We start from the raw sequence: 25,455 nt of genomic DNA, 5'->3' as shown, positions 1-25,455 counted from the left end.
TTGGTCGCGGAGATTGAATGGTGCACATTATAGGCAATCTCGGTGGTTTTGATAATGTCGCAGACAGAGACTGCAGCCATCCGGTCATCCTGACGGCGTTTTGTTGGCAGCGGCAAGTCATGAATCCTCTGTATTGTCGTTTTGGTAATTCCTCTTTTGTGAGTGAGGATATAGAAGAGAGGAAGACCGGGAGGAAGATGAAAGCTTTTATATTAGCCGCAGCACGAGAGAACCGAGCCATAGAAACACCTCGATTGCTTTTTTAATGTCTCATCGTACAATGACGAGGGTTTTGGTTGACACACATAGAAAGTGAAGACGAGGGTTTTGGATAGCTTTCCCATGGCGACCATCGACCTGCGATTAAGAATGAAGAGTCGTAGTTTGATTCCGCTACACATGTGGCAGAGGTTGTAACTTTTGAGTAAACACCCCAGAAAACGTCTTAGTCATGGCGCTGAGCAGTCGGATTTTTGAAAGAAGAGGCAGCCATGGGGAGATCCCAGTGACTTTTTGGAGAAGACCAGTAAAGGCTGTAGAAATTGTAGAAGACAAAGCAGAGCGAAAGGCAGTTGGTATTTATACACGCCTATGGCTGACGCTCAGACCGCAGCGACCGTCCCCGAACCGCACAAGCGTGGACTTGTCAAATCATGAGGAGGAGCAGACATGCCATGCAAGCATCTCGTTTTGAAAGCTCCAACATGTGGTAGTACTTTCCAGATTTGAGGAATACAGCATCATCAATCCTCGTGTTCGCACACGCACACAGATCATTTTGACGCCTGACAGATTTTTGGAAGTCGCAATCGCACAACATGAAGTCTTGATCATCTGTGTTTGAAGGACGAAATCTCGGGACAGCGGGCATTCTTAACAGCCATAACCATTCGCGATTTCCGTTTCTAGAAACACAGAGACATATGCTTTGTCGAAAGACTTTTCATATTTGCACAAGGACGAGTCGTGGCACATCCGAACGCGCTGTCCTATTTTGGACTGCAAGTCTGAAACGAAAGGAGCCTTTCTCCAACCCCATCAGACATCCGCTCTCGACTTTTGAATTTGAATGGACAAAGTTGAACACAGAGACAGAGAATCATATGTTTCTCGAATTGCGTTTTTGAGTCCATCGGCGTGACTGTTGCTTACTTTCTCAGGACATGACGAAGGCGAGGTAAGATTTAATCTTTTCCACACACATGGCAGGGTTTGTTGAACTTTTGTTACAGCGCCAAACCACACAGCCATCCTCTGCTCCTTTTGCGATTTAGAAGTCGCAGTCGCGGGACATAGAATGGAAATATGTAGTTTTAGGATCGAAATTCTGGATGTGGGAAGCGCGGAGGTCTTCTTGGCCATGGTTTGACCGGATCAAGATTTTGGAAGAGAGAACGCACATGTAAGACTGTGTACAATACTTTTTGAGAGAAGCCCTAGCAGGAAGTATGATAAAGAAGAAAGGTAGCGAGCGCAAGAAGACGGGTTCTTATACCCGCCAGTTCAGCTAGCGGCTTGCGAGGGAAGGAAGCCGCGGAAGTCATCGAACCATGCCAGGTACCTTTTTTGTTCTCCATAAAGCGATTGTTTGCGTTTTTCTCGAACACATGGAGCACTTCTCCGACTTTTCGGAATCATCACGAACGGCAGGTGCGTTTTTGAGATCGCAGAAGTCCGACAGTCTTCCCACTCATGAGCTCGGAGGATGGAGATTTTGGAAGAAAGACAGCACATCACAGTGTCGACTGAAATTTTTGGTATATAAAAAATTGGAGTGTGATGCAGAAGATCATAGCAAAGAATGCCGCTGATTTTATACACACAGACAAGCTGCCAGCAAGGACGGTAGTGATGTGAACGAAGAAACCAGCGCCGGGATGCATGAACGTGTCGCCGTTGTTTTTCTCTTCTGCCTTTTCGGAAGTTTCTGCTCTCTGCTCTCCAACATTTGAGCTCCTGACGAGTTTTTTGGAAAGAAGAGCGAAGGCCATGGTGAAGGATGTGTATTGTTTTGGACGGCGGACGCAGACATCGCCCTGAGCTGTTTGTTTTTTGGAAGAAAGAGGAGAAAGCCGCCCATGGTGGTCAGTGCCCACTGATTTGGAGAAAGCGAAGCAGGGCATGGGTTTCCAGTTCCTACGTTTTGGAAAATGATGGAAGGCGAATGTTATGAAGAAGAAAAGGATAGCGGGTGCGAGAGATGTACTTATATACCCAACACAAAGATGGGATGACTTGCGCACTTGCGAGGTCATGTGTATGACGCCATCAGAACTTCCAAAAGACATCCTACATGCTCACCTGATTGGTAATAACTCACAGACCAACCATCCTCCCGCACATCTGCGTTCTACCCTCCCATCTACGCTGCAGCACCCGCCTCCCCACTCTCCTCAACCCTCCTCTTCTTCTTCCCATGATGCCCCCTCGCCTCGACCCTCCCCTCAACCGGCACCACCCTCGTAGCCGTGAAAATGTACCCCTCCGCCCCACCCTTACTCGTCATCATAGGATGCGTCCTGCCAGGAAGAACCTGCCACTGACGCGCTCTTGCCGTCTGCAGACTGGGTGCGAGGACCAACGTGGGGTTGAGCGGGAAGTCGTCTTCTTCGTTGTCGGCTTCGGACGTGCCTGCGGGAGTGCTGACGTCTTCTTCGATCTTCACTCGTTTGCCGTTGGTGTTGCTATTACCGTTGGTTTGCGGCGGCGGCCCAAATTCGCGTGCGATGTACGCCGCGCGGCGTTCTTTCGAGTAAAGATCGCACAACTCCACCAACGGCTCAACATTAGGATTATACACCACAATCCTCCCACCCCCCTTGACAAGCGGCACCAACTCCCTCAACACAGTCTTCGCATCCATCGCCGTCGCCACCACCAACCCATCAAACCCACCCCTCTTCGTCTCATCCACCACACTCTTAACCCTCTCCCAGCGTCTGCGCTTCTTGTAATACGTACCGCGTTTCGTCGACTTCATGCTTGCAAGCACTTCTTCGGAGATTATCTCGGGCTCGTCGTAGGAAGGGTCGTCTTCGGGGTGGAGGAGGGCGAGCCAGGAGAGCGATTTGAGGTGTTTGTAGAGGGGGTGGGCGGGCGTGGGGTTGCCGTAGTCGTAGCCGAAGTATTTTAGGTAGGAGAGGTTGGGTTGGTTGTTGGGGTGCAGGACGGTGAGGGTGTTGGTTTGGGCGGACATTTGCGGGATGTGTGGTCGTGGGGGTTTTCGCGGGCGGGGAGGGGGATCTGAAGGGGTGGCTGTGGGGTCTGTGGTTGTTGTGGTGTCGGCGTCGGGCATGGCAGTGTCGGTGTCTTTGGGCTCTGGGGCGGAGGCTGGGGCTGATGTGCCGTTCATTTCGACGTCAGCTGCCTCCTCTTCCGATGACGAGTCATCGTATTCGTCCTCCGGGTAGAGGATGCCCATCTTCTCGGCAAGTGCTGCTGTGACAAGCCCTCCGGTGTCATCTACTACGAGCCATCGCCCTCCTCCTACCTGGCTGACTCCATCTTCTGCCATGTGAATCTGATTTGTCGCCCCAGAGTGTATATTTGCCCAGCTGTTGATCAAGCCCAGTAGATCTTCCCTCAGCTCCATGATCTTGTATGCCTCCTTCTCCAAGACATATTCTGTGAGCAGACCAACATCCATGGGCAGGGCGGTGAAGCGTTTCAAGTATTTCTTCGACTTCCGCAGGGTGTACTTGGCCAGCGAAAAGCTCGTCTTCTCGTCGATCGCGTTGTGGGAAGCCATGATCTTGGCGATGATCTCTTTGCCAGAGCCGGCGCCTGCCTTCTTGAGCTCTTCGATCTCAGCCATTGATAGCGCCTGCCGCGAAGCATCGTCAACGGTCAAGCGATTATTGCGCATGATGACCTGCCCATCTTCTCCCACAATGTCGAAGCCCGTAGCACCCGCAGTACCCTCGGCATTCTCTTCGCTAGTTTCTGCAGCAGGCGCATGGTCGCTACCTAGAGCTTCGGCGTGGAGTTCGGAAGCGGGCACGACGCGCAGCTCCGTCTTGGATTTGCCATCGTCCTTGTCGAGCAGTTCGTAGGTGAGATAGTACGGGCGGCCGAGGAGGAGGTTGGAGTTGAAGGTGCCGAATTTGCCGAGATTGATGCTCCTGTAGGGCGTTTAGAAAAGATTCTCAAACATATGCACACGGAGGGCTCACTCCAGCTATGCGACGTACGTATTCGGTGTGATTTCGACGATCTTGAAGAGGCCTGAGGGCAGTCGCAGCGCAACGTGCGTATTGGGGCGGACGTGGGAATGCATGGCGCGAATGTGGTCGCGGTCCTGTGTTCTTTACTATTCCATGTGTAGCAGTAGCTAAGAGTGTGTCGTATCACACTTCCAGTCCCGTTCTGCACGCGCAAAGGTGAGGTGGAGCTAGTGAATTTGTCGCAAGGAATAGTTCCGAGGCGCACCGCCGCGTCTTACTCAGCCACAGGCTCAGCCACACCCTCGCACCAGTCGTACGTCATCGCCATCGCGACTTCTGCTACTTGGGCGTGTCACTCGGGTCCAACACGTCGCTTACGTCTACTACTTTGCTTCTTTCGCTGGAGTCCTGCTTCAATATCAATCTCCTTCACCCGCCTTCCTCATACTGCCGCGCCACGCCCACTGTCGCGAGAACCCCCCCATATCCCACACCAAGCCCCAGGGCACTGCAAACATGGTGCTACGAAAGTCCGACGAAGCCGACGACGTCGTTCCAGCGCCGCTGTCCAAAGCGATACCCCCGTATCCCACGACGCCCTCTGACGAGCACCCGCCTGCCTTTCCCGTATCGCCCGAGCGTGCCGTGAACCCGCCCAGCACAAGCAAGTCGCCAGCGTTCAACATCAAGACGCCCGAGGAGACGCGACTTCCCGACGACAAGCACGAGAGCGACTCGGACCTGAGCGAAGACGAGTGGAACCAGTCGGATGATGACTTCGAAGACATCAACCACAACGACGTGCCTGCCGCCCTGAAGCCGGCTGCTGGAAAAAGGCCACCTGTGCCAAGTACAACACACATCACCAGCGGCCTTCCCGATGCTTTGAGGCCAGGGCCGCCGGCAGGTATCCCCATCAAGCGCTCACAGGAAAGCATCTCGGCCACGCCCACCGGTGCCAGCGCGGCTTCCTACGGCGCAGCCAGCACCGTGTCCGAGCAGTCGAATGGCTCCATCCCGCTGAAGACCAACAACCCCTACCTGAAGATGCAGACGACTGGACAGAACAGCTGGGACGGAGAGAGCAGCCAGGCTATCTGGGGCGATGCGCCGAGCCACGCCCACAAGTACGAGGCGCCCGTCGAGCTCCCGGCCTTCCAGACGCCAAGTACCCCCACCCACGACATGAAGAACCTTGGACTAGATGACCATGCCCCGTCTACGCAGTCGACAGCACCAGTAGAGCCGCCTGTCATTGCTGTGAACTCACCTACACCCCGGTCGGAGCATGCAGACACCTCCCTCGATACGAATCCATGGGAACCCGCCTCGCACGATGCTCATACTGACACTGTACCCTGGACGGCACCGCCAAGCGATGCAGCTGCCCGTAATGAAAGCTCACACAACATTCCCGCCCCAATCATTTCAAATGCGAATATCGTAGAGCAATCGCCTCTTCCACCTCAATACACGCCCGAGCAAACACCACCCTCATCCGAAGAACCTCCACCTGCGCTGCCGCCAAGAAGGTCGCACGAGGATATGGCGCCTGCAATGCCTCCTAGACCTATCGACACAGGTATCGGTTCGTCCGCTCCTCCTGGCTTGGAATCGCCCAATACGACAATGGAGAGACAGAGGAAGGAACACTACCAAATCAAGCACATTCGCTGGCTTGACCACACGATCGAGGACATGCGCGTCTCGCCCATCCTGACGCAGAACCTGAATGGCCCCTGCCCTTTGCTGGCTTTGGTCAACGCACTAGTCCTTTCGACTCCTGCTAGGCTTGACACTGCGCTTGTTGAGACATTACGCACACGCGAGACAGTCAGCCTGGGACTACTGCTTGATGCCGTCTTCGACGAGTTGATGTCCGGTAGACGGGGTGATGCTGCGCAAGCTCTCCCCGACGTGAGCGAGTTGTACAAGTTCCTCCTCGCTCTCCACACAGGTCTCAATGTCAACCCCATGTTTGTCCCGGACTCCAACACCCCGGATGCACAATCCACGCTCACGAGCCGAGCTGGCGCTTTTGAGAACACTCAGGACATGAAGTTGTACCGCACTTTCAACATCCCACTGATGCATGGATGGCTGCCCGAAGCTGGATCCGACGCTTATGCTGCCTTCAGTCGCGTAGCAGCGTCATACGAAACATCACAGTTTGTACAGTTCCAGGAGGAGGAGTTGAACGCGAAGTTAGGGGCGGGCGAGTCTCTGAACGAGGACGAGCAACAGATGTTTACGGACATCCACGCCATCAAAGAGTTCTTGATGCGTTGGCCAACTCAGCTGACCGACCATGGTTTGAAGGTCATTCGCGATAACCTCCAGCCCGGTCAAGTCGCTATCCTGTTCCGAAACGACCACTTTTCGACGCTCTGCAAGAACCCTCGCAATGGCGAGCTCGTCACTCTCGTCACAGACCAGGGCTACTCCACCCACGACGAAATTGTCTGGGAGTCTCTTACCGACGTCAACGGCCAAGGTAGCCAGCTCTTCTCCGGCGACTTCCGCTCCGTCGACAACAGCAACACATCCGGCCTACAAGACCAGCACCAACCTTCCAGCGTCGACAACGGCCAAGGCTGGACCACCGTCCCCGCCCGCCGCGGCAACGCACAATCCAACATCCCCCAAGACACCGACGTCACCTCCCCGGAAGCGCTCAGCCGCGCCGAACAAGAAGACCACGACCTCGCCCTAGCCCTCCAGCTCCAAGAAGAAGAAGAAGACCGCGAGCGCCGCGAAACGGAACAACGAAACTCCCGCAACAACCAACTCTCCATGGACGCTATAAACGCTCCTCCCCAGCCGCCGCGAAACCAGCAGAACCCTGTCATTCCACCCCGCCGTAACAATAATATTACGGGGCATAGACCTGCTGGGGAAGCGGCTCCGCCGCCGTTGTACGAGGAGGCTATCACAAGTCCGCAATATGTGCCTCCGGCTGGGCATCCCGCGAGTGCGCAGGCGCCGGTGCCGGGGCAGGGTGGCAGTGCGTATCAGAGTACGAGTGGCGGGTTGCCGGCGCTGCCTGGCGCGGGGAGGGGCAGGCATGGTAATGTTTTGCCTGGACGGATGGGCGGAGGGAGGAGACCGAGTCAGGGGCAGCAGGGACAGGGGCAGGGACAGGAGGAGAGGGATAAGTGCGTTGTTATGTAGACGCGCTCTTGCCTTCCCTTTCCGCCTCTTTGGTTACGCTGGGATCTGTTTGATTATCTGCTGACATGTCATATTAGAGATTCGGAGGAGGTGCCGTGTTCGTGGTGTACGGTTAGTTAGTATCCGTTGTGAGCGCCCACCGAGGGTATCTAGATGTTGTTGTGATTGTGATCACGGTGATGACTTGGGCGTTTAGTGGTGTTGGAGTGTTTATATACCCGTTATCCTTTTTGCTTTTCATAGTACGCGGTGGGTAAGGTGTTTGTTGCATCAAGTTGGAAGCAGTATTATTAACCCGAATTCCTATTCATGACTTCACCACTCTTCAAGGTTCGTTGTTGTATGTGATGTGACACATTCATCGTCCTTGTTTTGTCCATCCAACTATGCATAACACGAAGCTTCCCACTAAATCTACGAATTGCCAATCTGCCTCGCCCTCTCCCTCCCCTCCATCCGTTTCAATTCTTCATCCCACTCCTCTTCTTCCTTACTCTTCACACTCTGTCCACTACTTTTACTCCACATACGAGTGTGTTGGCTTCCAGCTCCAGTTTTACCGCCACGGGACTGAACGGCTTCTTGGAGTAAAGTTGCTTTACTCACGCCCCCACTTGCACTCCTCTGTTTCTCCTTCCCATCCTGCTTCTCATACCCCTCGATGGAGGAGGACGATAACGCAACATCCCGCCCCTGCCCCTGCCCCTGTCGTTTAACCATCTCAATGAACGACGACGATGAGGGTACAGCAGAAATCTGACCTAACTGCCGTTCATAAGACGTAGTAGCTTGCCTGTTATACCGCGGCATAGGCATGCCCATCTCCTCTTCAGCCGTCGGCCGCGGCGCCGGCGGCCTCATATTACAGTACGGCATCGGCGGAGGCAGTGGCCGTTTCGTTAGTGGTGGGCGGCGCGGTGGATCGAGACGCAGTGTTCCTTCCTGATGAATAACTGGAGTCGATGCCGGAGCACGAAGTGTTGACAGTGCAGACATCTTGATCGGGGCATGTGTCGGTGATAAGGAGGATGTGCGTTGGGGGTGGATTGGCGGCGTGCGGGGGGTCGGTGTTGGTGTCCTTGTAGGAGAGTCGTTGGTGTCGTAGTCGGAGGCGTCGAGGTATGAGGGGTTGTTGGCTTCATCGAATGGGTTGGAGGGGTTGTGGTCGTAGTCGTTATCGGATATCTGGTTCTCGTCTTCGATCTCGTCGATCTCGTCGACCTCGTCATCCATGGCCATGCTAGAAGGCCGACTATCGCGTTCGACGATAGAAGCAGTCTCGCAGCGCCAACTAGCTGTGCTGGTGCTGCCGCCACTTGCACCTCTGTTCCTATCTTCCCCTTGTGACAAGTCGACATTGTCACGCCAATTCGCAATGCCATTATCGTTGTCGTGACCTACTGTCCTCAGAGCAGGATGCACAAACCCATTGATCGTCAAGCCATCGCCCTCCGTATCCTCCTCCTTCTCCTTCTTATCCGCCGTCTTCCCCTCTGCAACGTCTTCGTCACCGCTGTCATCCCCCTCAGTATTAGAAAACCACCTCAACTGTCTCGGCTTACCAGTCCCCGCCGGCCTGCCCAACCGCCCATCCCCCCTCATCTCCACCCTCTTCCTCTCCATCTTCTTCAGCTCCTCAGCCCACCCGCTCAAATCCTCGATACTGGGTCCTTTGTGCCTCGTCCCCCTTTCCTGCGGGCTCATCGTACTAGCCGCACTAATAGAAGGATTCGCAAGACTAGTGTTGATCCAGAGACTACCCTGTCTGTTACGACGGGATGCGGAAGAGGAAGGGGTGGCTGTGGCGTTGCTGCGGCGGATGCTGTGGGCGTGGGAGGGGGGTGGTGTGTAGATGTTTGGGTTGGTGGCGTTGGAGAGGGTGTAGTTCCGGGTGCGGAGTGGTAAGGTGTCGGAGCTGGGGTCGTGGGTTTGTTTGATGGGACTGCTGGATGAGCGTTGGGTTAGGCCGAGGCTGTCTTCTGTAGCGCTGCTGCGAGCGTTCGAGCTGTTGGTTAGTGTCAAGGTGAGGTCGAGCGTAGAGCTGTTCGACCGCAAGGAACTGCCATCGCCATCTCCCAGGCTTCGAACGAAGTTACCGTACTCATACCCCTCGTCGCTACCTTCACTTTCCCCATCCGCGGCAATGTCGGCGAAGTACTGACAATCATCCACAACCTTTACAGCCCACGCGAGCTTGATACCCTTCTCCCCAACCGCAACCTCTCTACTCTTCCGCCTATCCTTGTTCATCTTGAGTAAATCGCGCTGAGCCTCCAGTATAGTCGTCAACTCCCCCGTCTGCGCATCAAACTGCAGCCAGCTATCCACATCATCCAGTTGGTCTCGCCGGTAAATGCGATATTGCTTCGCGCCTGCCGCTTCGTCATCCGCGTGGGAGTCGAGCTTTTGGGGAAGAGAGGCGTCGATGTATGTCGACAGAGGTTGATGTAGTTTCAAGGAGCCGAGAGTGAGTTGAGCGGCGAGAAAAGTGTCTTTTGGGCGCACCATGGAAGGGTGTATGACATCGTTGTCGCTGTTGAAGGAGCGGCGGAGTGTGTGGCGGCTTGCGCAGACCTTGAGGGCCATTTTTGAGACGGAGGCTTTGAGGTCTTCGTAGGTGGCTTTGGCTTCGGCGTCTATAGAAGGAACATTAGGAAGCCATGGCGAAGGCGGGACGGCGGTAACAGGTGTCGTTGGAATCGGTATAGCCGTAACAGGCGTCTTCGGTGAAATCAGTGACTCCCAAAACCCGCCTTCTGCGAAAGAGTTCTTGACAGGCCCAGCAGTAGCAGACCGCGGTGTCCCAGGGCCCGAAGACAAGATCTCCCATCGCGGCCGCGGTGTAGTCGGACTCGCAGTTTCGAAGCGCGGAAGGTGCGCTGGCCGAAGTGGATGAGCACCCGTTGGCGCAGTCCATGAAGACGAGCTGTAAAGGAGTAGTTGCCGTCCACCTGGTGTGACGATCGAGTGTACCGGCGGAGGAGGAGGACACCACCCAAGCACCTTCATACAATGTTCCTTCTTAGCCCGCAAAATATCCTTCTTCGCCTGTCGCCATTTCGCCTCGGTGAAGCGCTCTTTGTTCCAGTATATGACTTCCTCCCAGAACCTCAAATGTTGTTCCCTAGTCAGACTTTTCAGTCCCGCTGCTTCGTGTTGGCTGATTGCCTTGCCGGTGGCGGGCGAGATGGCGCTGTCTTCTTTTGTGAAGACGCGCTCCAGTGTGAGGACTCGTTCTGGCATTCTGGACGTATATGGGCGGGTTTGAAATGTAGATGGGAAACTTTCGTGGGTTGCCACAGGAGTGTCTGGCGGCGTGCTCGATAATCCCTGCGATCTGGCGAGCAGATTGAGTGTCATAACCTCTCGCGGGTTGTTTGGTCGCGTGAAGGGAACACGGGATTAGCTAATCGCAAGAGTTGCGCTCGGGGCAGCGTAGGCAACCGCGTGGGAAAGATTTGCGATTTGATGGGGAAGTCCCGTCACGAGCTCCTCACTCGCACTGTGAAGTAATAGAGCAGTGTCTCGCAACGGAAGTAAGAAATGTCTTGGGTCGAGGGTGCGCTGTGATTGTATTTGTTGCGTGGTACGACTATCGCGCGCTACGACCATGAGCAAACGCGCAAGTCGGGGTGAAACATACTCGGTGAAGAGACACTGTCGACCTAATGCGGTGAGCTTGCTAAGCGAGTAGAAGAGACTGATGTCATGGTGGTGAAAGTCCGACGGATATGTAAATATAATATTGACCTGGAAATTTTGTCTAGGTGGTATCCAACTCCGCTAATGCGAATGCGACGTCTAGTCTAAGAAAGTAAAAAGGTTTGTATGTACAACATTGAGAGCGCGGTCGGCCTCGCGCTCTTCAATGACACAAGAGATGTTGATCTCGCTGGCGCCTGGGAAAGGTTAGTAATGAAGTGTCTTTGCAATAGAGGACGACTTACCCTGAGAAATCATCTCGATGTTGATGTTGTTCTGGCCCAGCACGCTGAAGAATCTGCCAGAGATACCAATCATGTTCTTCAGCTGCTTACCGACCAAGCTCACAATGGCCATGTCGGGCACAATGTCAATAGTGCCGAGCTGACCAAGGTCATTGACGGCACCTTGAAGATCCTTGCTCTGGATCTTGTACTCATCCTCGCCCCCACCACTAAGGAGGGCAGACTCCGAATGTAGAGCCATGGACACGTGGACCTCGGAAGAAGAGATGAGGTCGACAGAAAGGTGCCATCGATCGAGGATGCTGAAAATGTTCATCAAGAAACCATGGGCACGCGTGCGCTTGTTGCTGTGCACGTTGAGCACGACGATGTTGTGCTTGATGGTGACAGCAGTAGGGCGCTTGGGGCCTTCGAGCTGAGTGAGGAGGCTCGCGGAACGAGTGCGGAACAGCTTCCCGTCTTTCAGGGGCGCACGACCGTCGATGTCCTTCAGGTTATCCGGGAAGATGATGGTACCGGCATTGCGCGGGTTCATGACATTCTTGATGCGGATAGGAATGCGGGCGCGGATGACCTGCTCCATGGTGAAGGGGTGGATGACCTCAGACCCGTAAAAGGTCAGCTCAGCGGCCTCGGAGGGCGTGACGGTGGGGAGAAGAGCGGCCGTGGGGACCTTGCGAGGGTCTGCCGTGAAGATGCCGTCCACCTCCTTCCAGACCTGGAGTTCCTTGGCCTGGGTACCGACGGCCACCAAAGCAGCGCAGAGGTCGGTGTATCCACGTCCAATGGAGTTGAGGAGTCCGCCGGGCACGTTTCCAAAGTATCCAGTGATAACGGGCACCTTGTCGCCGCACGCTGCCACCTCTTTGCCCAGGTCCTCGGCCAGGTCCTTGTAGAACTTGTCGTTGAGCCCGCCCTTGATAGGCGCATGGAGCCTGACAATGTCGCTGAGGTCGACAAACTGGGCCGGAGTGCCGCGATCGTTCAGAATGGCGGCCATGTACCGACAGCTCAGCTTCTCGCCCTTGCTGATGATCTTGTCCTCGGCGCGGTTCGTGACTTCCTCCAGGTGCTGCGCGGATTCCAAGATCTTGACGAGGCTCTCACACTCGGCATTGACCTCCTCCGTGTACGACGCCAGGATGTCCGGGTTCCTCAGGATGTCCTTGCCGGCCTGGATGTGGTCGGTGCGGATGGCCTCGACGATCTCGTCATAACCGCGGTGGTTGGGCTTTTCGGCAGCGCGGGCGGCGCGAAGGAGGCGGTTGGTGGTTCCCTCGAGCTTGGTGTTGCTGCTGCGTGCGGAGCAGACAATGGCGGCGCGGTTCGTCGCAAGACCAGCTCTGTTTACTGTCAGCACCTTCCGTCTGGTGGGGGTTGGGATGGGTCGCACTTGACGATGCCCGCTATGTTCTCCGCAAACTTGCCCACGCTCGTGCCCCCGAACTTGAGGACGACCCAGCCTCCAGGGAGGTGCTTCTCTTCTGTGTGAGCTATCCGCTCCGACTCGTGTGTGGTTCCGTTTGTGTATGCAGACATGGTGGTGTTGTGTGGTTTCTCCAAGCAATTGGCGAGGTAAAGTTTCCTAGATGTTGGTATATATCAATGATGTATGGAAGACGTGTTATTTTCAGTAAGTGACGTGTGTTGTGTCGTGTGAAGTCTGGAGTAGCGGAGTGAGGGAATTCTCAATGTCTTTTAGTGGGGCCTGAGTCAGAAAGTCCATGTTCGCGCCCGCAATCGGCGCCGGCGCTGCTGACGCCATGCCAGCGAACCACGACTCCACAACCCACGAACATGCACACACACCTCAACGGAACGGATCGGTGCATGCGCATGTCCTCCCGGTAGCCAATGGTGCGCTCGCTATTCCGCTACTGCGCCTTTGTCCGCACCCTTCGCAGCCCACGTCTCAACACCACGTCCTCTGGTGCCTCTGATACCTGACAGCTCATTCCTCTTATCGCGTCCTAGCGCGTCGTCCAAATTACCGTGTCGTCCGCGTCCGACTACGTGCCGGTAGTTGCTCTTCGGCCCATCGGCTATTCGTCCTCTATGTCTTGTGCACCACCTGTGCGACACTTCAGTAATCACGGTATTATCTAGCCATCTCTAGTCAGCGGCGAATTGATCCGATGATGTCCACGTCCATACATCGGGAACATGAGTCTGGGAATCCGTCGCTCATCAACGACGTTGCGTAAATCAATTTTGGAAACCCGCTTCGCTAACCCCTAGTATACTCTAGCAGATCTCGAAAGGTTGCCTCATCCTCAATCTCAAGCGCTCGACTTTGCAGGCTTTGCAGTTCCTCCCGGCCGTAACTACCGCATGCCAATAATTTACCAGCAATAGTTCGATACCCTCTACCAACTGCTTCAGCTAGAGCGTTCCCTATCTCTGCATTGTACTCTAGAAGAAGAGAAACAACAGCAAACTGTCCATACCGTACTGCTGTCTCCAACGCCGGTTTACATGTATCCGCACCATGTCCTAGCAACACCCGAACTACTTCCTCATGTCCGTTCCGACAAGCGCCTAGAAGGGGTCGCTTCTCGTACTCACTAGACGAACCAAAGCCGTCTACACGGGCGCCAAGTGCAAGATAATGCACTGTTATATCCACCCACCCATTCCTCGCGCTACGCACTAAGAACGCCGTGTATTCCTCAACACCAAACGTTCTGGTAACGCAGTGTTCTATTCGCTTCTTGACAAGGAAGTCATAAATCTCCAAACTGGGTGTGTCCAGCGCAGCCAACGCTCGTTCGTTCTGACACCAGTAGGAAGGTCTCTTGGTCTTTCTGCCAAGCATCCACGGACGTTCCACGGCCTGGAAATTCCACAAGAACTGCGTCGTCTCTACACGCCCATACTTGGCGGCCTCGATGAGCAAGCGCATTCGCATATACTGAAAGTCATAGTCATACCTCAAGTTCAGCATAGCGGCAAGAACCTCGTGATTGCTGAACCTACCAGCGTGGAAGCATCCCGAACCAAAGAGCCAACTTGGTTTATTGAAATGTTTTCCGTGGATGGTCCATCTCGCGACAACAGGGAGTGTCTGTGTGTACAGGGCAGCAATATAGATATCGGTGTCCAAGTCGCTACCATATAAAAGTCCGTCGTGCCAGAACTCAGCAGCTAAGTCGGTTGTCCACAGTTCGTCTAGGCGATTGAATTCCTGCAACACAAGGGGGCATAGCTGACGAATGTAGTCGTGCTCGTTTCGCTCATCGTCAGTCTCTTGACTGAGACGATTGGCAACGCTGCGGATCCAGAGTAGAACAGGAGCTCCGTCACGTCGCTCGTTCAATACCCGGCGCTCAAGATAAGCTATAAGCATAGTAGGTGCAGCCTCGTCGCTAAGATGTAGCAGAGGCCGAAACTCGGCATCCAGAAGCTTGTACAGGGCAAGTGCCCTCATAATTTCCCCAGCGAAGATCTCTACATCCGCTCGTTAGCACAGGAACCTGCGCAGAAGATGGCAGATGGAAGCCTACTATTCACAAGCCGTAATCGAAGGCCGCGCTTTGTTCCCCGCACCGAGATCGCCCAGCCAAGGATTTCGTGCAAAAGCTCCAATGGCAGATCTAGCAGATGCATGGTGGATAGAGTGGTTGGCTTTGTAAACAAGATAGCTGTTCGGGAGGAGAAGAAGATTTAACAAGCACGTAAAGCGTTCAGCGGCTCTTGTTGTTCAAACACATTCGGGCCCGAAAAGTCGCGCTAAGAGGATCCCGGAAACCACTTGATTGGCTACTAGTAGCGGCGTAAGCTGCTGCCTGCGATCGCCTTTTCAACCTGAACAACAACCATAATACAATTACACGCATCCCATTACCTGCTCGCATGCTGCTGAGACCCAGCAAATTTCAGCGCACAGTTTCAGAGCTAAGATATGGCACAGCCCAATTATGGCGTGTGGACCAACGATGTTCGCCTTTCCGGAGCTTCGAAACTGGCGCACACACGGCACAGTCGCCTTCGCAAATCAACAGCCACGCATCGAAGGATCATGCAGGGGATAGCAATGCGTTATGCCATCTCACTCCAGCATTGCACATATAGAGCCTGCTGATGCCGACGCGTTATGATTGAAGTATTTAGCCCTGACAGGCACTTCTCGCTCGGGGCTTCTCTACCATTACGTCAACTACAGCTCCTTTGCCATTAATCTACAGATTTCCCGTTATGGCAGGTATTGATGATGTTCGCCACACCATATCGACAGTCGGACCCGACCACCTTCCCACGTTCAACTATTGGGATACGAGAGACCCTTGGGGCCCACTTACGACGCCATGGAGCCCGCCGTCTTCATGTTCTACCAGCTGGGCACTTCGAAGCCTGGGTTCTTCCATCTCTGTTATACCTATGGTGCCCTCGGACTGTTTGCCTGATCGGTCGCGTACACACAGCCCTGGTACATGCTATGGCGACTACCATATCGTTCAAGTCATCGAATGGAGGACATCAGATTGGACGTCTGGGGGTAGTCGCGCGTTTGGTGTCGCGTGTTGTGAAAGGTAGGTACAGGTGCTCCACCACCCCGGTCCCTCCATCATAAGCTGTCTCCTGCTGACACGGACATTAGCGGCTTTAGAAATACAGACATTGCCTTTGCCTGGTGCGAGTCATCGTTCTCCACGCCTATCACTGCGTACCCCACCGAGTGGTTCGAGTCCAGAAGCGAGATCGTGACCCAAACGGATAACGCCACGGTTCTTAGCAGTGGGATCGCGTCCGTAGAGCCTATGGCAGCCTACTGGCAGGAAGCAGATCTCTCGAAATTCGATCCCGACTATGCGGCCATACTCGCATCGAAATTTGATCTTGACTTTACTCCGACAGCTATAGTCACAGCCGATGGCACAGCCGAAACAGCGTCTCCGCCAGATCGAAGTCAGTTCCCATCAGCGACGTCGTCGTCCCTCGAGATGGGCTCTAAAGATTCTATCGGTCTCAGTAGCGGCGCTAAGGCGGGCATTGGTGTTGGGGTAGCCTTTGGAGTAGTACTACTGTGCGCCGCTGGTTTCTTAACTTACAGGAGACGCGTTCAGAAGGTGAAGCTCGATAGCAAATCTGCTTTGCAGAACGAACAACCTGAATTGGTTCAGACACACACCACATAGCTCGCAGTGTTGACAGTATGCGCGTCCGCCACAGTTGGGCGGAGATGGAACTGTAAAGGCTAGATGGAGCTTGATGCGATAGCGCAAAACCAAGAGGAGGAGATGCCTTAATGTCGTACGGACATACACCAGCAAGAAAGAAGGCGTCTTGGCAACGATCGTTCGAAGTCCCCATACAGGAACAAAATTGGACAGGTCTGGATCCTACATCGACGTTAGGCCACCTACTTCATATGTGTTCATGTTGATGTAGGCTGCAGACCTGTTTGTCTTTTTCCTAGGTTTGACCTGCGACGAGCAACCGTAATGCACCATGTCTACAATATTATGCACCTGAGTGCTTGCCGTTATTGCGCCAGGGTCAATTGAAGCGGCTGTGGAACCAAGATGCGGCACAGCCCTAGGCAATGTTCAACAGCCAATGATTCGACCCTTCCCACGGGCCGCACTGGCCTCTGTCTCATCCGCATCTACGGCGTAGTCAGCTCTGCAAATTAGCCATCAAGGATCAAATCACCATGCAGGAGACTATAACGCGTTCTGTTGCGACGCGTTATGATACAAGTACCCGACTCTTCAATTTGGTACAGCTGCGGACCAATTTTGGCCACTTCAATCGCTACCGACTTCTTCCTCTATCAGTTGCTTCCACAATTGTCACCATGGCGGGTCTCGAAGATGCTAGTCTCACAATCCAAACACTACGCCCCGTCGATTACTTTCCAGCCAATGATGTTCTCCATCATTATCTACCAGTTCCGACTTCTTTCACGTTCGCGTCAACGTGTACCGACCAGTGGATGATTATGGACTTCATCACACAGACAGACCTCAACAACCTCTTTCCCACCTCATGTCTACCTCTTGGTGGGCCCACCGCCTACTATAGCCCAGGCACTTGCGTTAGCGGTCACCACATCGCTGCGCTGACCGAGTTCAGAACAGCGCGTTGGACGACAGGGGGCCTGCGCGCATGGGGTGCTGTTTGTTGCAGAGAGTATGTCTTCGTACCCAGCTATCGTGGGGCCATTCCCCATAGACACCAACCGAGTTATTAGAGCTGACAATGACAACAGCGACATGTCATTTGATGCAGACGACGCGATAGTGATTTCCTGCAGATCCAGATTTACCACACCCGTCACCGCTACAACTTCCCCCAGATTCGTCCCCACTGCTGGAGATATGAGGAGCACAAAGGTAATCGATGTGGGAACTCAATTCATGGACCCCATGTTCGTGTACTGGCAAGAGACCGACCTCTCGAAATTCGATCCTGGATATGCGGCGACACTAGCCGCGAGACTAGACATCGACTTTACGCCAGCAACCACGTCCGAAACGGCGCCCTCGTCAGACCGCAGCCAATCCACTTCAGCTACTTCTTCGGCGGACGATGGTGGCGAAAAGTCATCCAACCCGGATCTCAATATCGCCGCAAAGGCAGGCATAGGCGTGGGCGTCGCTATCGCGGCTGTCCTGGGGGTTGTCGCCGGACTTGTATTGTACAGGAGACACGCTCGCAAGAAGGCGAGGCTCGACCGGAAAGCTGCTTTACAGAACGAACAACCTGAACTCGTGCAGACACGCGCTGCATAACTCCACCTTGCCGACGGCGACCTCTATATCCCCACATCGAGATAATGCAGCTGGGACTCGACGAGTTTAACTGATAAAGGATGCGATCTCGTTAGTCTGTGCCCATGCGATACTCTACAAATCATTGGTTCTTTTCACAGCATTGCCAGGGGTGGTGATGGACGTTCGCTCTGCTTTCAAAGTCTATCAAGAGCAGGAATATCGCGATAGCCACCTGTCCCTTCTCATTGCACCCACTGCTTCTGTTTAGTCACAAAGGCTAGTCCGTGTTCGACGTCCCTTCAGCTTGTTGGTCGGTTCCCATCGACACTCTACTGTTCTATCCTGTAGCGCTGGGAGCTATTGTATATATAGTCTGGGTTGCATTTCTTTCTGCCCTTCGGTACAGTTCTTTGTCTCCCATTTGTCCGCTGCCAAATGCGGCGGAACTGGGCAGGAGGCTGCGGGAACGTCATGCGGCACAGTTCTGGTCACAACACAACGACCAATGGCAGGCACTTACCGCCACTTATGTTCCTTGCGCGTTCAAGACACAGCTATTCCCGCAGATTAAGTTGTATGCAAGGGCCAAAAGCGCGGTTTGTGACGCGTTGGTACACCGGTATCGGTTAGAGAGATCGCCATCACCGACGCGTTGTGATTTCAATGGAGGTTCTCTACAAAGGCTGCTAAACTAGAGTGATATAACAGACTCGATCTCATATTAACTCCATCCTCACCCCAACCGTAAGCTGTGCATCATGGCAGGTCTTTTGACTGCTCGCCTTACTATCAAAACGGTATCGCCAGGACAATTCTTTCCGACGACATCTTCGAACGCTATAGTCACTTGGCCACCGCTCACGACTCCCTTTACGACTCCATCTCATTGCACCAATGAATGGACAATCCTTACCTCAGGTGACACGACTGTCGGGAATGTGCCACCCAGCAACTGTTTACCTGGCGGAAGCTATACGCACAGTCCGGGTACAGTGCTCAGTGACTACCACATCGTTGACGTAGCTGAGTATAGAACACCGGGGTGGACAGCAGGCGGACTTCGCGCATGGGGTGCCGCCTGTTGTAAAAAGTACGTCGTACCATGAACCTAGGGCACGGCTATATACAAAAGAGTCATGACTTGAGCAAAGCGCACTTTTACTAACACCGATGGCAGTGGTTGGACGAACACAGAAACCATCGAGGGCTCCTTTTACTGCTTTTCATCGTTCATCACACCCATCACCGCATTGGACCCCTGGGCCGGAACTGGCCGTGAGCATAGAACCACCACTACCGTACTCAGCCGGGGAGAAATAGTAGATAGGAACATGCTTATCTACTGGATGGAGTCCGACTTGTCCAAATTCGATGCCGACTACGCGGCGACGTTGGAAGAGAGGTTTGCCATCGGCATGAGCGCAGAACCCGCAACTGTTATTGCAGAAAGCACGTCATCTGATTCATCTTTTACGTCGACTGCAACAATGGCCGTTACAAAAGACACGGCAGCACCGTCAGCTCGAACCCAATTCACCTCGGTAACATTAACAACGTCGTCATTATCGGTGGCACCAAACTCCAAAGAAAAGGCCGATAACTCCGATTTTGGGCTCAACGCTCGCGCTAAGGCTGGCATAGGCTTAGGAATTGCCATCGCGGTAATACTGATGGGTATCGCTGGATTTGTAATGTACAGGAAAAAAGTCTTGAAGCAACGGGCCATTGATCAAAAGTTCGCTAAACAAAATGAGCAGCCAGAGTGGGTGCAGAAGCAGAGGGCTTAGCCGACAGAATGGATGCGGTACGCTCCCTCTACTGGGAAGCCTTCGGATTTACGATTTGCTATAGGCCGATTGTGTTAGAGATGCTTAGAAGAAAGAGGATGAAAGATTGGTGCTGAGTCCATGTGCACCCCGTACAGGAAAAGGCTCAATAGGCCTGCAGACTACATCAAGATGGAATGATGCAGATTGTGTGACCTAACGTTGATATAGGCTTCCCAGGGTCTTCAGGTTTATCCTGGGTTGACATGCATGGGTGGAGGAAGCTTGTATAATGATGGTGGACATTCTCTCTGCAACGCGTACGCAACACGTATCTACTCTCGATGTATTGCTTGCTAAAATCGTAGTGCACAGCAAGGATTGCGCTTTTCAGGCACGCAAGCGATACCGTATCCCGTAACATTGGCCAATGCCGCATGGAGTAGATCCCTGTGTGCTTTCCCGCCCTTTGCCAATCGCCGTCGACCTATTAGAGCCCAGCAATATCGAACGTACAGTTCCTGGACAAAGACGTGGCACGTCCCTCAACGCCCTCAATCCTGCACACATGTGGCACAGCTCCCTTCACAAATCAGATGCGGCTCATCGAGCCACCACGCATAGGGTAGCGGCGCGCTCTTTTACGCATTTGGAACGTCGCCACCGACCCGTTATGAGCAATGTATCCAGCCCTGGCAAATACTTGACGTGGGCTTATTACAATGTTTCTACGTCCATCCGGGAACTGTTGTCCACACAGTTGCTATCATGTCATCAAACATCGATGATGCTTCTCTTGCCATCTATACAGTATCAGGAGACCAATATCCGCTAGTAAACACATTCAGTACTGTCCCGCCGCTCACCACTCCCTTCACTTTCAAACCGACATGTACCGAAGGCACGAAGTTTCAGGACCCGGGTCAACCCAGCCGTGTCCACAACTTCATTCCCCTCTACTGTCAACCCGATACCACCATGACGCATAGCCCGGGCTCATGTGTTAGGGGCTATCAGATAAAGCAGATAGTCGAGTTCCGAACGCCGGATTGGACGTTGGGCGGATTAAGGGCATGGGGAGCTGCTTGTTGTAGAGAGTACGTGTGATCTTTTGGCTGTCGAGGCGATTACCTCGGATATACACCTGGCCTGGCCTTGACTGGGATTGCTCTTGCTAACACCCTCGATAGTGATTACATGGCAACGGCATCTGACGCAACAGAGTGTGTATCAGCCATAGATACGCCCATCACCGCGTATACCGTGGCAGACGCGACCTTGCCAACGAATGCCGCTGGGCAAGAAATACCCGAGAAACCCTCCATCATCTCCAGCGGCACGGTCATCATGCAACCGATGTTAGTCTACTGGCAAGAGTCAGATCTTGTTCACTTCGATTCCGACTACGCGTCTACACTGGCCTCGAAATTCGATATCGGTTTTACACCAACAGCAACAGTGGGTCCGGCAACAGAAAGACCAAGACTCACGACAGGATCACCGCAATCAGATCCCACAAAAGGAACAGCATCACCGCTAGATCAAATACAAGTCCCCTCTGGGACGTCATCACGACCTGCAACAACCTCTGAAGCAGCTCCCGCGCCCCCAAAACCCGGCCTCAGTACAGGCGCCAAAGCAGGCATAGGATCAGCCGCAGTTGTTGCAGCGATATTACTATTGGTCGCCATTGGATTTCTACTATATAAGAGATGGCTCCATAACAAGGCAGGACTAGACGGGAAAGCTGCTGAATTGAATGAACAGCCGGAGTTTCTGGACGCGGATCTGGTGCGTTGGAGAAGAGACAAGGGAACGGGGTTGTGAGCGCGGTTGATATATATATGTACGGACGATGTCCCAGAAGAGAAAGGAGAAAAGCGCCTTTAGCTCAAATATGCGGAAGTAGGTCGGTGGGGCTTCGCGAGGCGGTTTGAGATGGGGATGTAACGACATACAGGCGCACATAAATGATCCCGCTTCTAGTCGCATCTCGCGCATTTCGGGATATGACCATAATGATAGATTGTTACAGAAAGTTGCGCCTTGATTTTTGTCTTCCTTCATGTCTGGTCGGAACGTAGTTGCGTCATGTGATCGGGAGCCATGCCAACGTCCGCCTTGATATCAAAGCAACGTAGCTCACCAACCACGTCACCAGGCCCATCGAACCATGCTTGCACCCACGTGAGAACATGAAAGGCGTCGAATAGCGTGGCATGCATCACCCGCAGACGTTTAGCGCGCTGATCTCCCGTCGCAGCATGCGCATCTCCTGATTGGCTACTTTGATCCTACGCATTCGGCATTCTCATTTGCATAGACGTGAACCACAACAGGCGTCATGCTCTTCTCGCTGACCATTGTCGTGTTGAAGGTGCTGACTCTGCTCACTATTCGGTGATATCGTCTACGTCATCACACGCCTAAACTAAACCGGATTGAGCGCACTACGAGACACCTTCTGAAAGCGCGAACGACATGGGCTGGAAGCCGTGGAAGCCGCGCTACGTAGCTTCAAAACACGGCAATTTGAAGACAACCGCTTCATTTCCATAGCAGAGAAGCTTCCCCTACCCTTACGGCACAGCTGCCTTTCTTGTGATTTTCAGCTGCCCACCATGAACTACATCTCAAGTACAGCTCCCCTACTACCACAATCCCACCACCCCAAGCTAACAACCCAGACCTCGTAAACTCGGACGACATCATCAACCCCCTCATCGACAATGGATATCTCCCCCACCCGGTCATTCGCGTCGGCATCCGGCGCCAACTCGCCGACCGCCTCACGTCTATCGCCAACACATCCCTCCAGGCGAGCTATGAGTCCAAGATGAAATACGTGGAGCTACTCCGCGAACGACCCATTGCCATCGAGACCAAGACCGCGAATGAGCAGCATTATGAAGTCGGAACGAGTGTGCTGAAGGGCATGCTGGGCCCGCGGATGAAGTACTCGGCGTGTTTGTATGAGAAAGGTGGGGAGACGTTGGGGGAGGCGGAGGTCAGGATGATGGAAACGTATGTGCAGAGAGCGGGGTTGAAGGATGGAATGACGGTTTTGGATTTAGGGTGAGTTCTCGTCCTTTTCGTTCTTTTCATCCTCTCCTTCATGATTTCGATCATTTCCGCACTAGATCTCGAAGACGGCATAATACGAACACGAGATATCACGTGCCCCACTAACACCCCCATTCACAGTTGCGGCTGGGGCTCCCTCTCCCTCTACCTCGCCGAAATCTTCCCCAACAGCCGCATAACCGGCTTCTCCAACTCGCGCACACAGAAACAACACATCGACTCCGTCGCCGCCTCCAAAGGCTTCAAGAACCTCACTGTCGTAACCGGCGACGTGGTAGACCATGAATTCGACCCCGAAGTCTACGACCGCGTCCTCTCCATCGAGCTATTCGAGCACATGAAGAACTATTCTTTGTTGATGGCCAAAGTAAGCCGGGCCTTGAAACCAGGCGGCAAACTCTTCGTGCACATCTTCGCGCACAAGGACACGCCCTACGATTTCGAAGGCGGGTGGATGACGGAGCACTTCTTCACGGGAGGTACCATGCCTTCTGCCGACCTCCTTCTCTTCTTCCAAGACGACCTCAAGATTAAGAGACAGTGGTGGGTTAGCGGTATGCACTACAGCAAGACGTGTGAGGATTGGTTGACGACTATGTTGAGCAACAAAGAGAGTATTTGGAAGGGGCTTGTGGAGACGTATGGGGAGGAGGGCGCGTTGACGTGGTGGAATAGGTGGCAGGTTTTCTATCTTGCTTGTTCGGAGTTGTTTAGGTGGGATGGGGGTGATACGTGGGGGGTTAGTCATTATTTGTTTGAGAAGAAGGAGTAGGTTGGTGGTGCAGGGGAGATGGGGAGGGGGTTGGGGAGGATGGTAGGAGGGTAATGCTTAATTCCACTCTGATAACAGCTTAGTCGATCCCTTGTTGTAATCTGATAATCATCCCTAGGGGTTCTAGTCTCCTGCCGCCTTCTACACAGGAACATGTCGGTCCAGAGAGCTGGCATTTCGATGGCTTTCTTACGGCAATGTAGTACACATATTCGTAGCCTCCTCACTCCATCTGGCTGGCATCTTGGATCAAGACATGGCTGCATATCGTGCAGCCTACATCTAAATCAGCAAACTTACATATTGCAAGGAGAAAGATAAGTGGAAGATAGTCGCTCTGGAAAGAAGGGAAATGGTGTTATAAACTTGGGAACGAAGCTAGGTGACGGTGAGGTTCAAGAGGGAGAAGCCCAAGTCTTTGTTCCCAGGGATGTCAGCATGTATGTACATTGGAGTCTGAGTCTGACTAACTTAACAATGTGGCGCCCTTGAGTGCCGTATCTTTATTCACCGGTAGGCACGCTTTCATCTTGCCCTCCCAGTCTCACACTTCTGAGGAGAACTGATACATCACTACAGCGCGGCTCTAACATTGCCCTCCCTCTCAACCTGCTCCTGATCCATAATGATTACACCCTTCCCCTTCATTGTCCCGCCATGCGCCAACTCCACCAACTTCGCAATCCCAGCCAGCCCTTGGAACGCACACGTCTCCACCGTAATCTCATGCTCAGCAACCAACTCCAACATACGTCTTGCCTCCTCCAGGTTCGCAACCGCCGACCCCCTAACCCTAATATCCCTCAAGATAAGTTCATGGAACGGAATAACCACACCATCCGGCTGCGCAAGCTGAACCATCGTCCCATGCATCTTCGTAACCGCACAAGCCAATGCAGCCGCCTCCTTCGCATCGCTAACGTTCAGGGTAGCTTCGACCCCCTCATCCCCTGTGCAAGCGTGCACGGTCTTTACAACCTCTTCCAGCCCCGTCCTCGCATCAATAGTAACATCCGCACCGCACAACCGTGTAAGTTCCAACCCCTCATCCCTCGCATCAATCCCAACGACATTCAATCCCATGGCTTTCGCAAACTTCACTCCGAGATGGCCCAAGCCGCCTCCACTACCTACGATGGCAATCCACTCCCCTTTCCGTACAGCCGACAAAACAATCCCGCGATAAACAGTCACGCCCGCACAAGCCAGCGGCGCCGCAGTAAGAAACGAAACTTTACTCGGTACCTTTGCCGTTTGTCGCACATCGATCTTCGCGTACTGAGCGAAGAATCCATGGGTCGTTATACCAAGGAAACCACCAGTGTTCTGGCAGTACTGAGGAGATGGAGATGCGTGGGGTCCTCCTGTACACTCAGCGCATGTACCGCAGGCGTCATACAAGATCCCGGCCATCACGCGGTCGCCGACTGCGAACTGCGTTACAGACGTACCAGTCGCTACGACGGTGCCTGCGCCCTCGTGGGAGCCGGTGCAGGGAAGTGGTGTGCCCATTGCGCCTGAAGAGACCATGAAGTCTGTGTGACAGAGGGAGGCGACGGCGACTTTGACGAGGAGGTCGTGCGGTGCGAGGTCTGATGGAACGGGTATTTCGTGGACCTTGTAGGGTTTGTTGAAGGAGATGACTTGTGCGGCCCACATTTTGAATGGGAGGGAGGGCTTCGTCATGGTGTTTGTAGATTCTCTATTCCGGGGAATCTGGGCCTGGCAGCTTGATTTGAAGGTTGGCTTGCTTGGTGGCGATTAGCTTTATGGGCGATCAGTTGTAACAAAATAGGTGTAGGATCAATCGATGTGTGGTTACGCAGTTCAGAGGCT

General features: G+C 53.6%; 7 protein-coding genes across 7 annotated transcripts; 3 read left to right on the top strand and 4 right to left on the bottom strand.

The window, feature by feature from the left end:
• Window positions 1-2,362: 2,362 nt before the first annotated feature.
• On the bottom strand, window positions 2,363-4,276 carry J4E79_008639 (uncharacterized protein; the record flags this gene model as incomplete). Its single annotated transcript, XM_049357494.1, has 2 exons — window positions 2,363-4,121; window positions 4,191-4,276. 2 exons carry the CDS (start codon window positions 4,274-4,276, stop codon window positions 2,363-2,365), a joined length of 1,845 nt encoding a protein of 614 aa, XP_049207965.1.
• Window positions 4,277-4,679: 403 nt separating this feature from the next.
• On the top strand, window positions 4,680-7,334 carry J4E79_008638 (uncharacterized protein; the record flags this gene model as incomplete). The annotated part of the gene is made up of 1 exon (XM_049357493.1): window positions 4,680-7,334. One exon carries the CDS (start codon window positions 4,680-4,682, stop codon window positions 7,332-7,334), a length of 2,655 nt encoding a protein of 884 aa, XP_049207964.1.
• Window positions 7,335-7,748: 414 nt separating this feature from the next.
• On the bottom strand, window positions 7,749-10,577 carry J4E79_008637 (uncharacterized protein; the record flags this gene model as incomplete). Its single annotated transcript, XM_049357492.1, has 2 exons — window positions 7,749-9,339; window positions 9,442-10,577. The coding sequence occupies 2 exons, from the start codon at window positions 10,575-10,577 to the stop codon at window positions 7,749-7,751; spliced, it is 2,727 nt and encodes a 908-aa protein (XP_049207963.1).
• A 558-nt stretch (window positions 10,578-11,135) lies between these two features.
• On the bottom strand, window positions 11,136-12,820 carry J4E79_008636 (uncharacterized protein; the record flags this gene model as incomplete). The annotated part of the gene is made up of 3 exons (XM_049357491.1): window positions 11,136-11,233; window positions 11,282-12,624; window positions 12,675-12,820. The coding sequence occupies 3 exons, from the start codon at window positions 12,818-12,820 to the stop codon at window positions 11,136-11,138; spliced, it is 1,587 nt and encodes a 528-aa protein (XP_049207962.1).
• Window positions 12,821-17,601: 4,781 nt separating this feature from the next.
• J4E79_008635 (uncharacterized protein) lies at window positions 17,602-18,015 on the top strand (the record flags this gene model as incomplete). Its single annotated transcript, XM_049357490.1, has 1 exon — window positions 17,602-18,015. One exon carries the CDS (start codon window positions 17,602-17,604, stop codon window positions 18,013-18,015), a length of 414 nt encoding a protein of 137 aa, XP_049207961.1.
• Window positions 18,016-22,384: 4,369 nt separating this feature from the next.
• J4E79_008634 (uncharacterized protein) lies at window positions 22,385-23,619 on the top strand (the record flags this gene model as incomplete). Its single annotated transcript, XM_049357489.1, has 3 exons — window positions 22,385-22,400; window positions 22,451-22,838; window positions 22,968-23,619. The coding sequence occupies 3 exons, from the start codon at window positions 22,385-22,387 to the stop codon at window positions 23,617-23,619; spliced, it is 1,056 nt and encodes a 351-aa protein (XP_049207960.1).
• A 573-nt stretch (window positions 23,620-24,192) lies between these two features.
• Window positions 24,193-25,305, bottom strand: J4E79_008633 (uncharacterized protein; the record flags this gene model as incomplete). The annotated part of the gene is made up of 1 exon (XM_049357488.1): window positions 24,193-25,305. The coding sequence occupies one exon, from the start codon at window positions 25,303-25,305 to the stop codon at window positions 24,193-24,195; it is 1,113 nt and encodes a 370-aa protein (XP_049207959.1).
• Window positions 25,306-25,455: the final 150 nt, after the last annotated feature.

This window comes from Alternaria viburni (genome assembly GCF_023758015.1).
Source record: "Alternaria viburni strain BMP 2772 chromosome Unknown scaffold_21, whole genome shotgun sequence".
In the NCBI taxonomy this organism is placed as follows: Eukaryota; Fungi; Ascomycota; class Dothideomycetes; order Pleosporales; family Pleosporaceae; genus Alternaria; species Alternaria viburni.
Note: the sequence above shows the minus strand (reverse complement) of the source record. Positions and strands in the feature narration are given on the sequence as shown.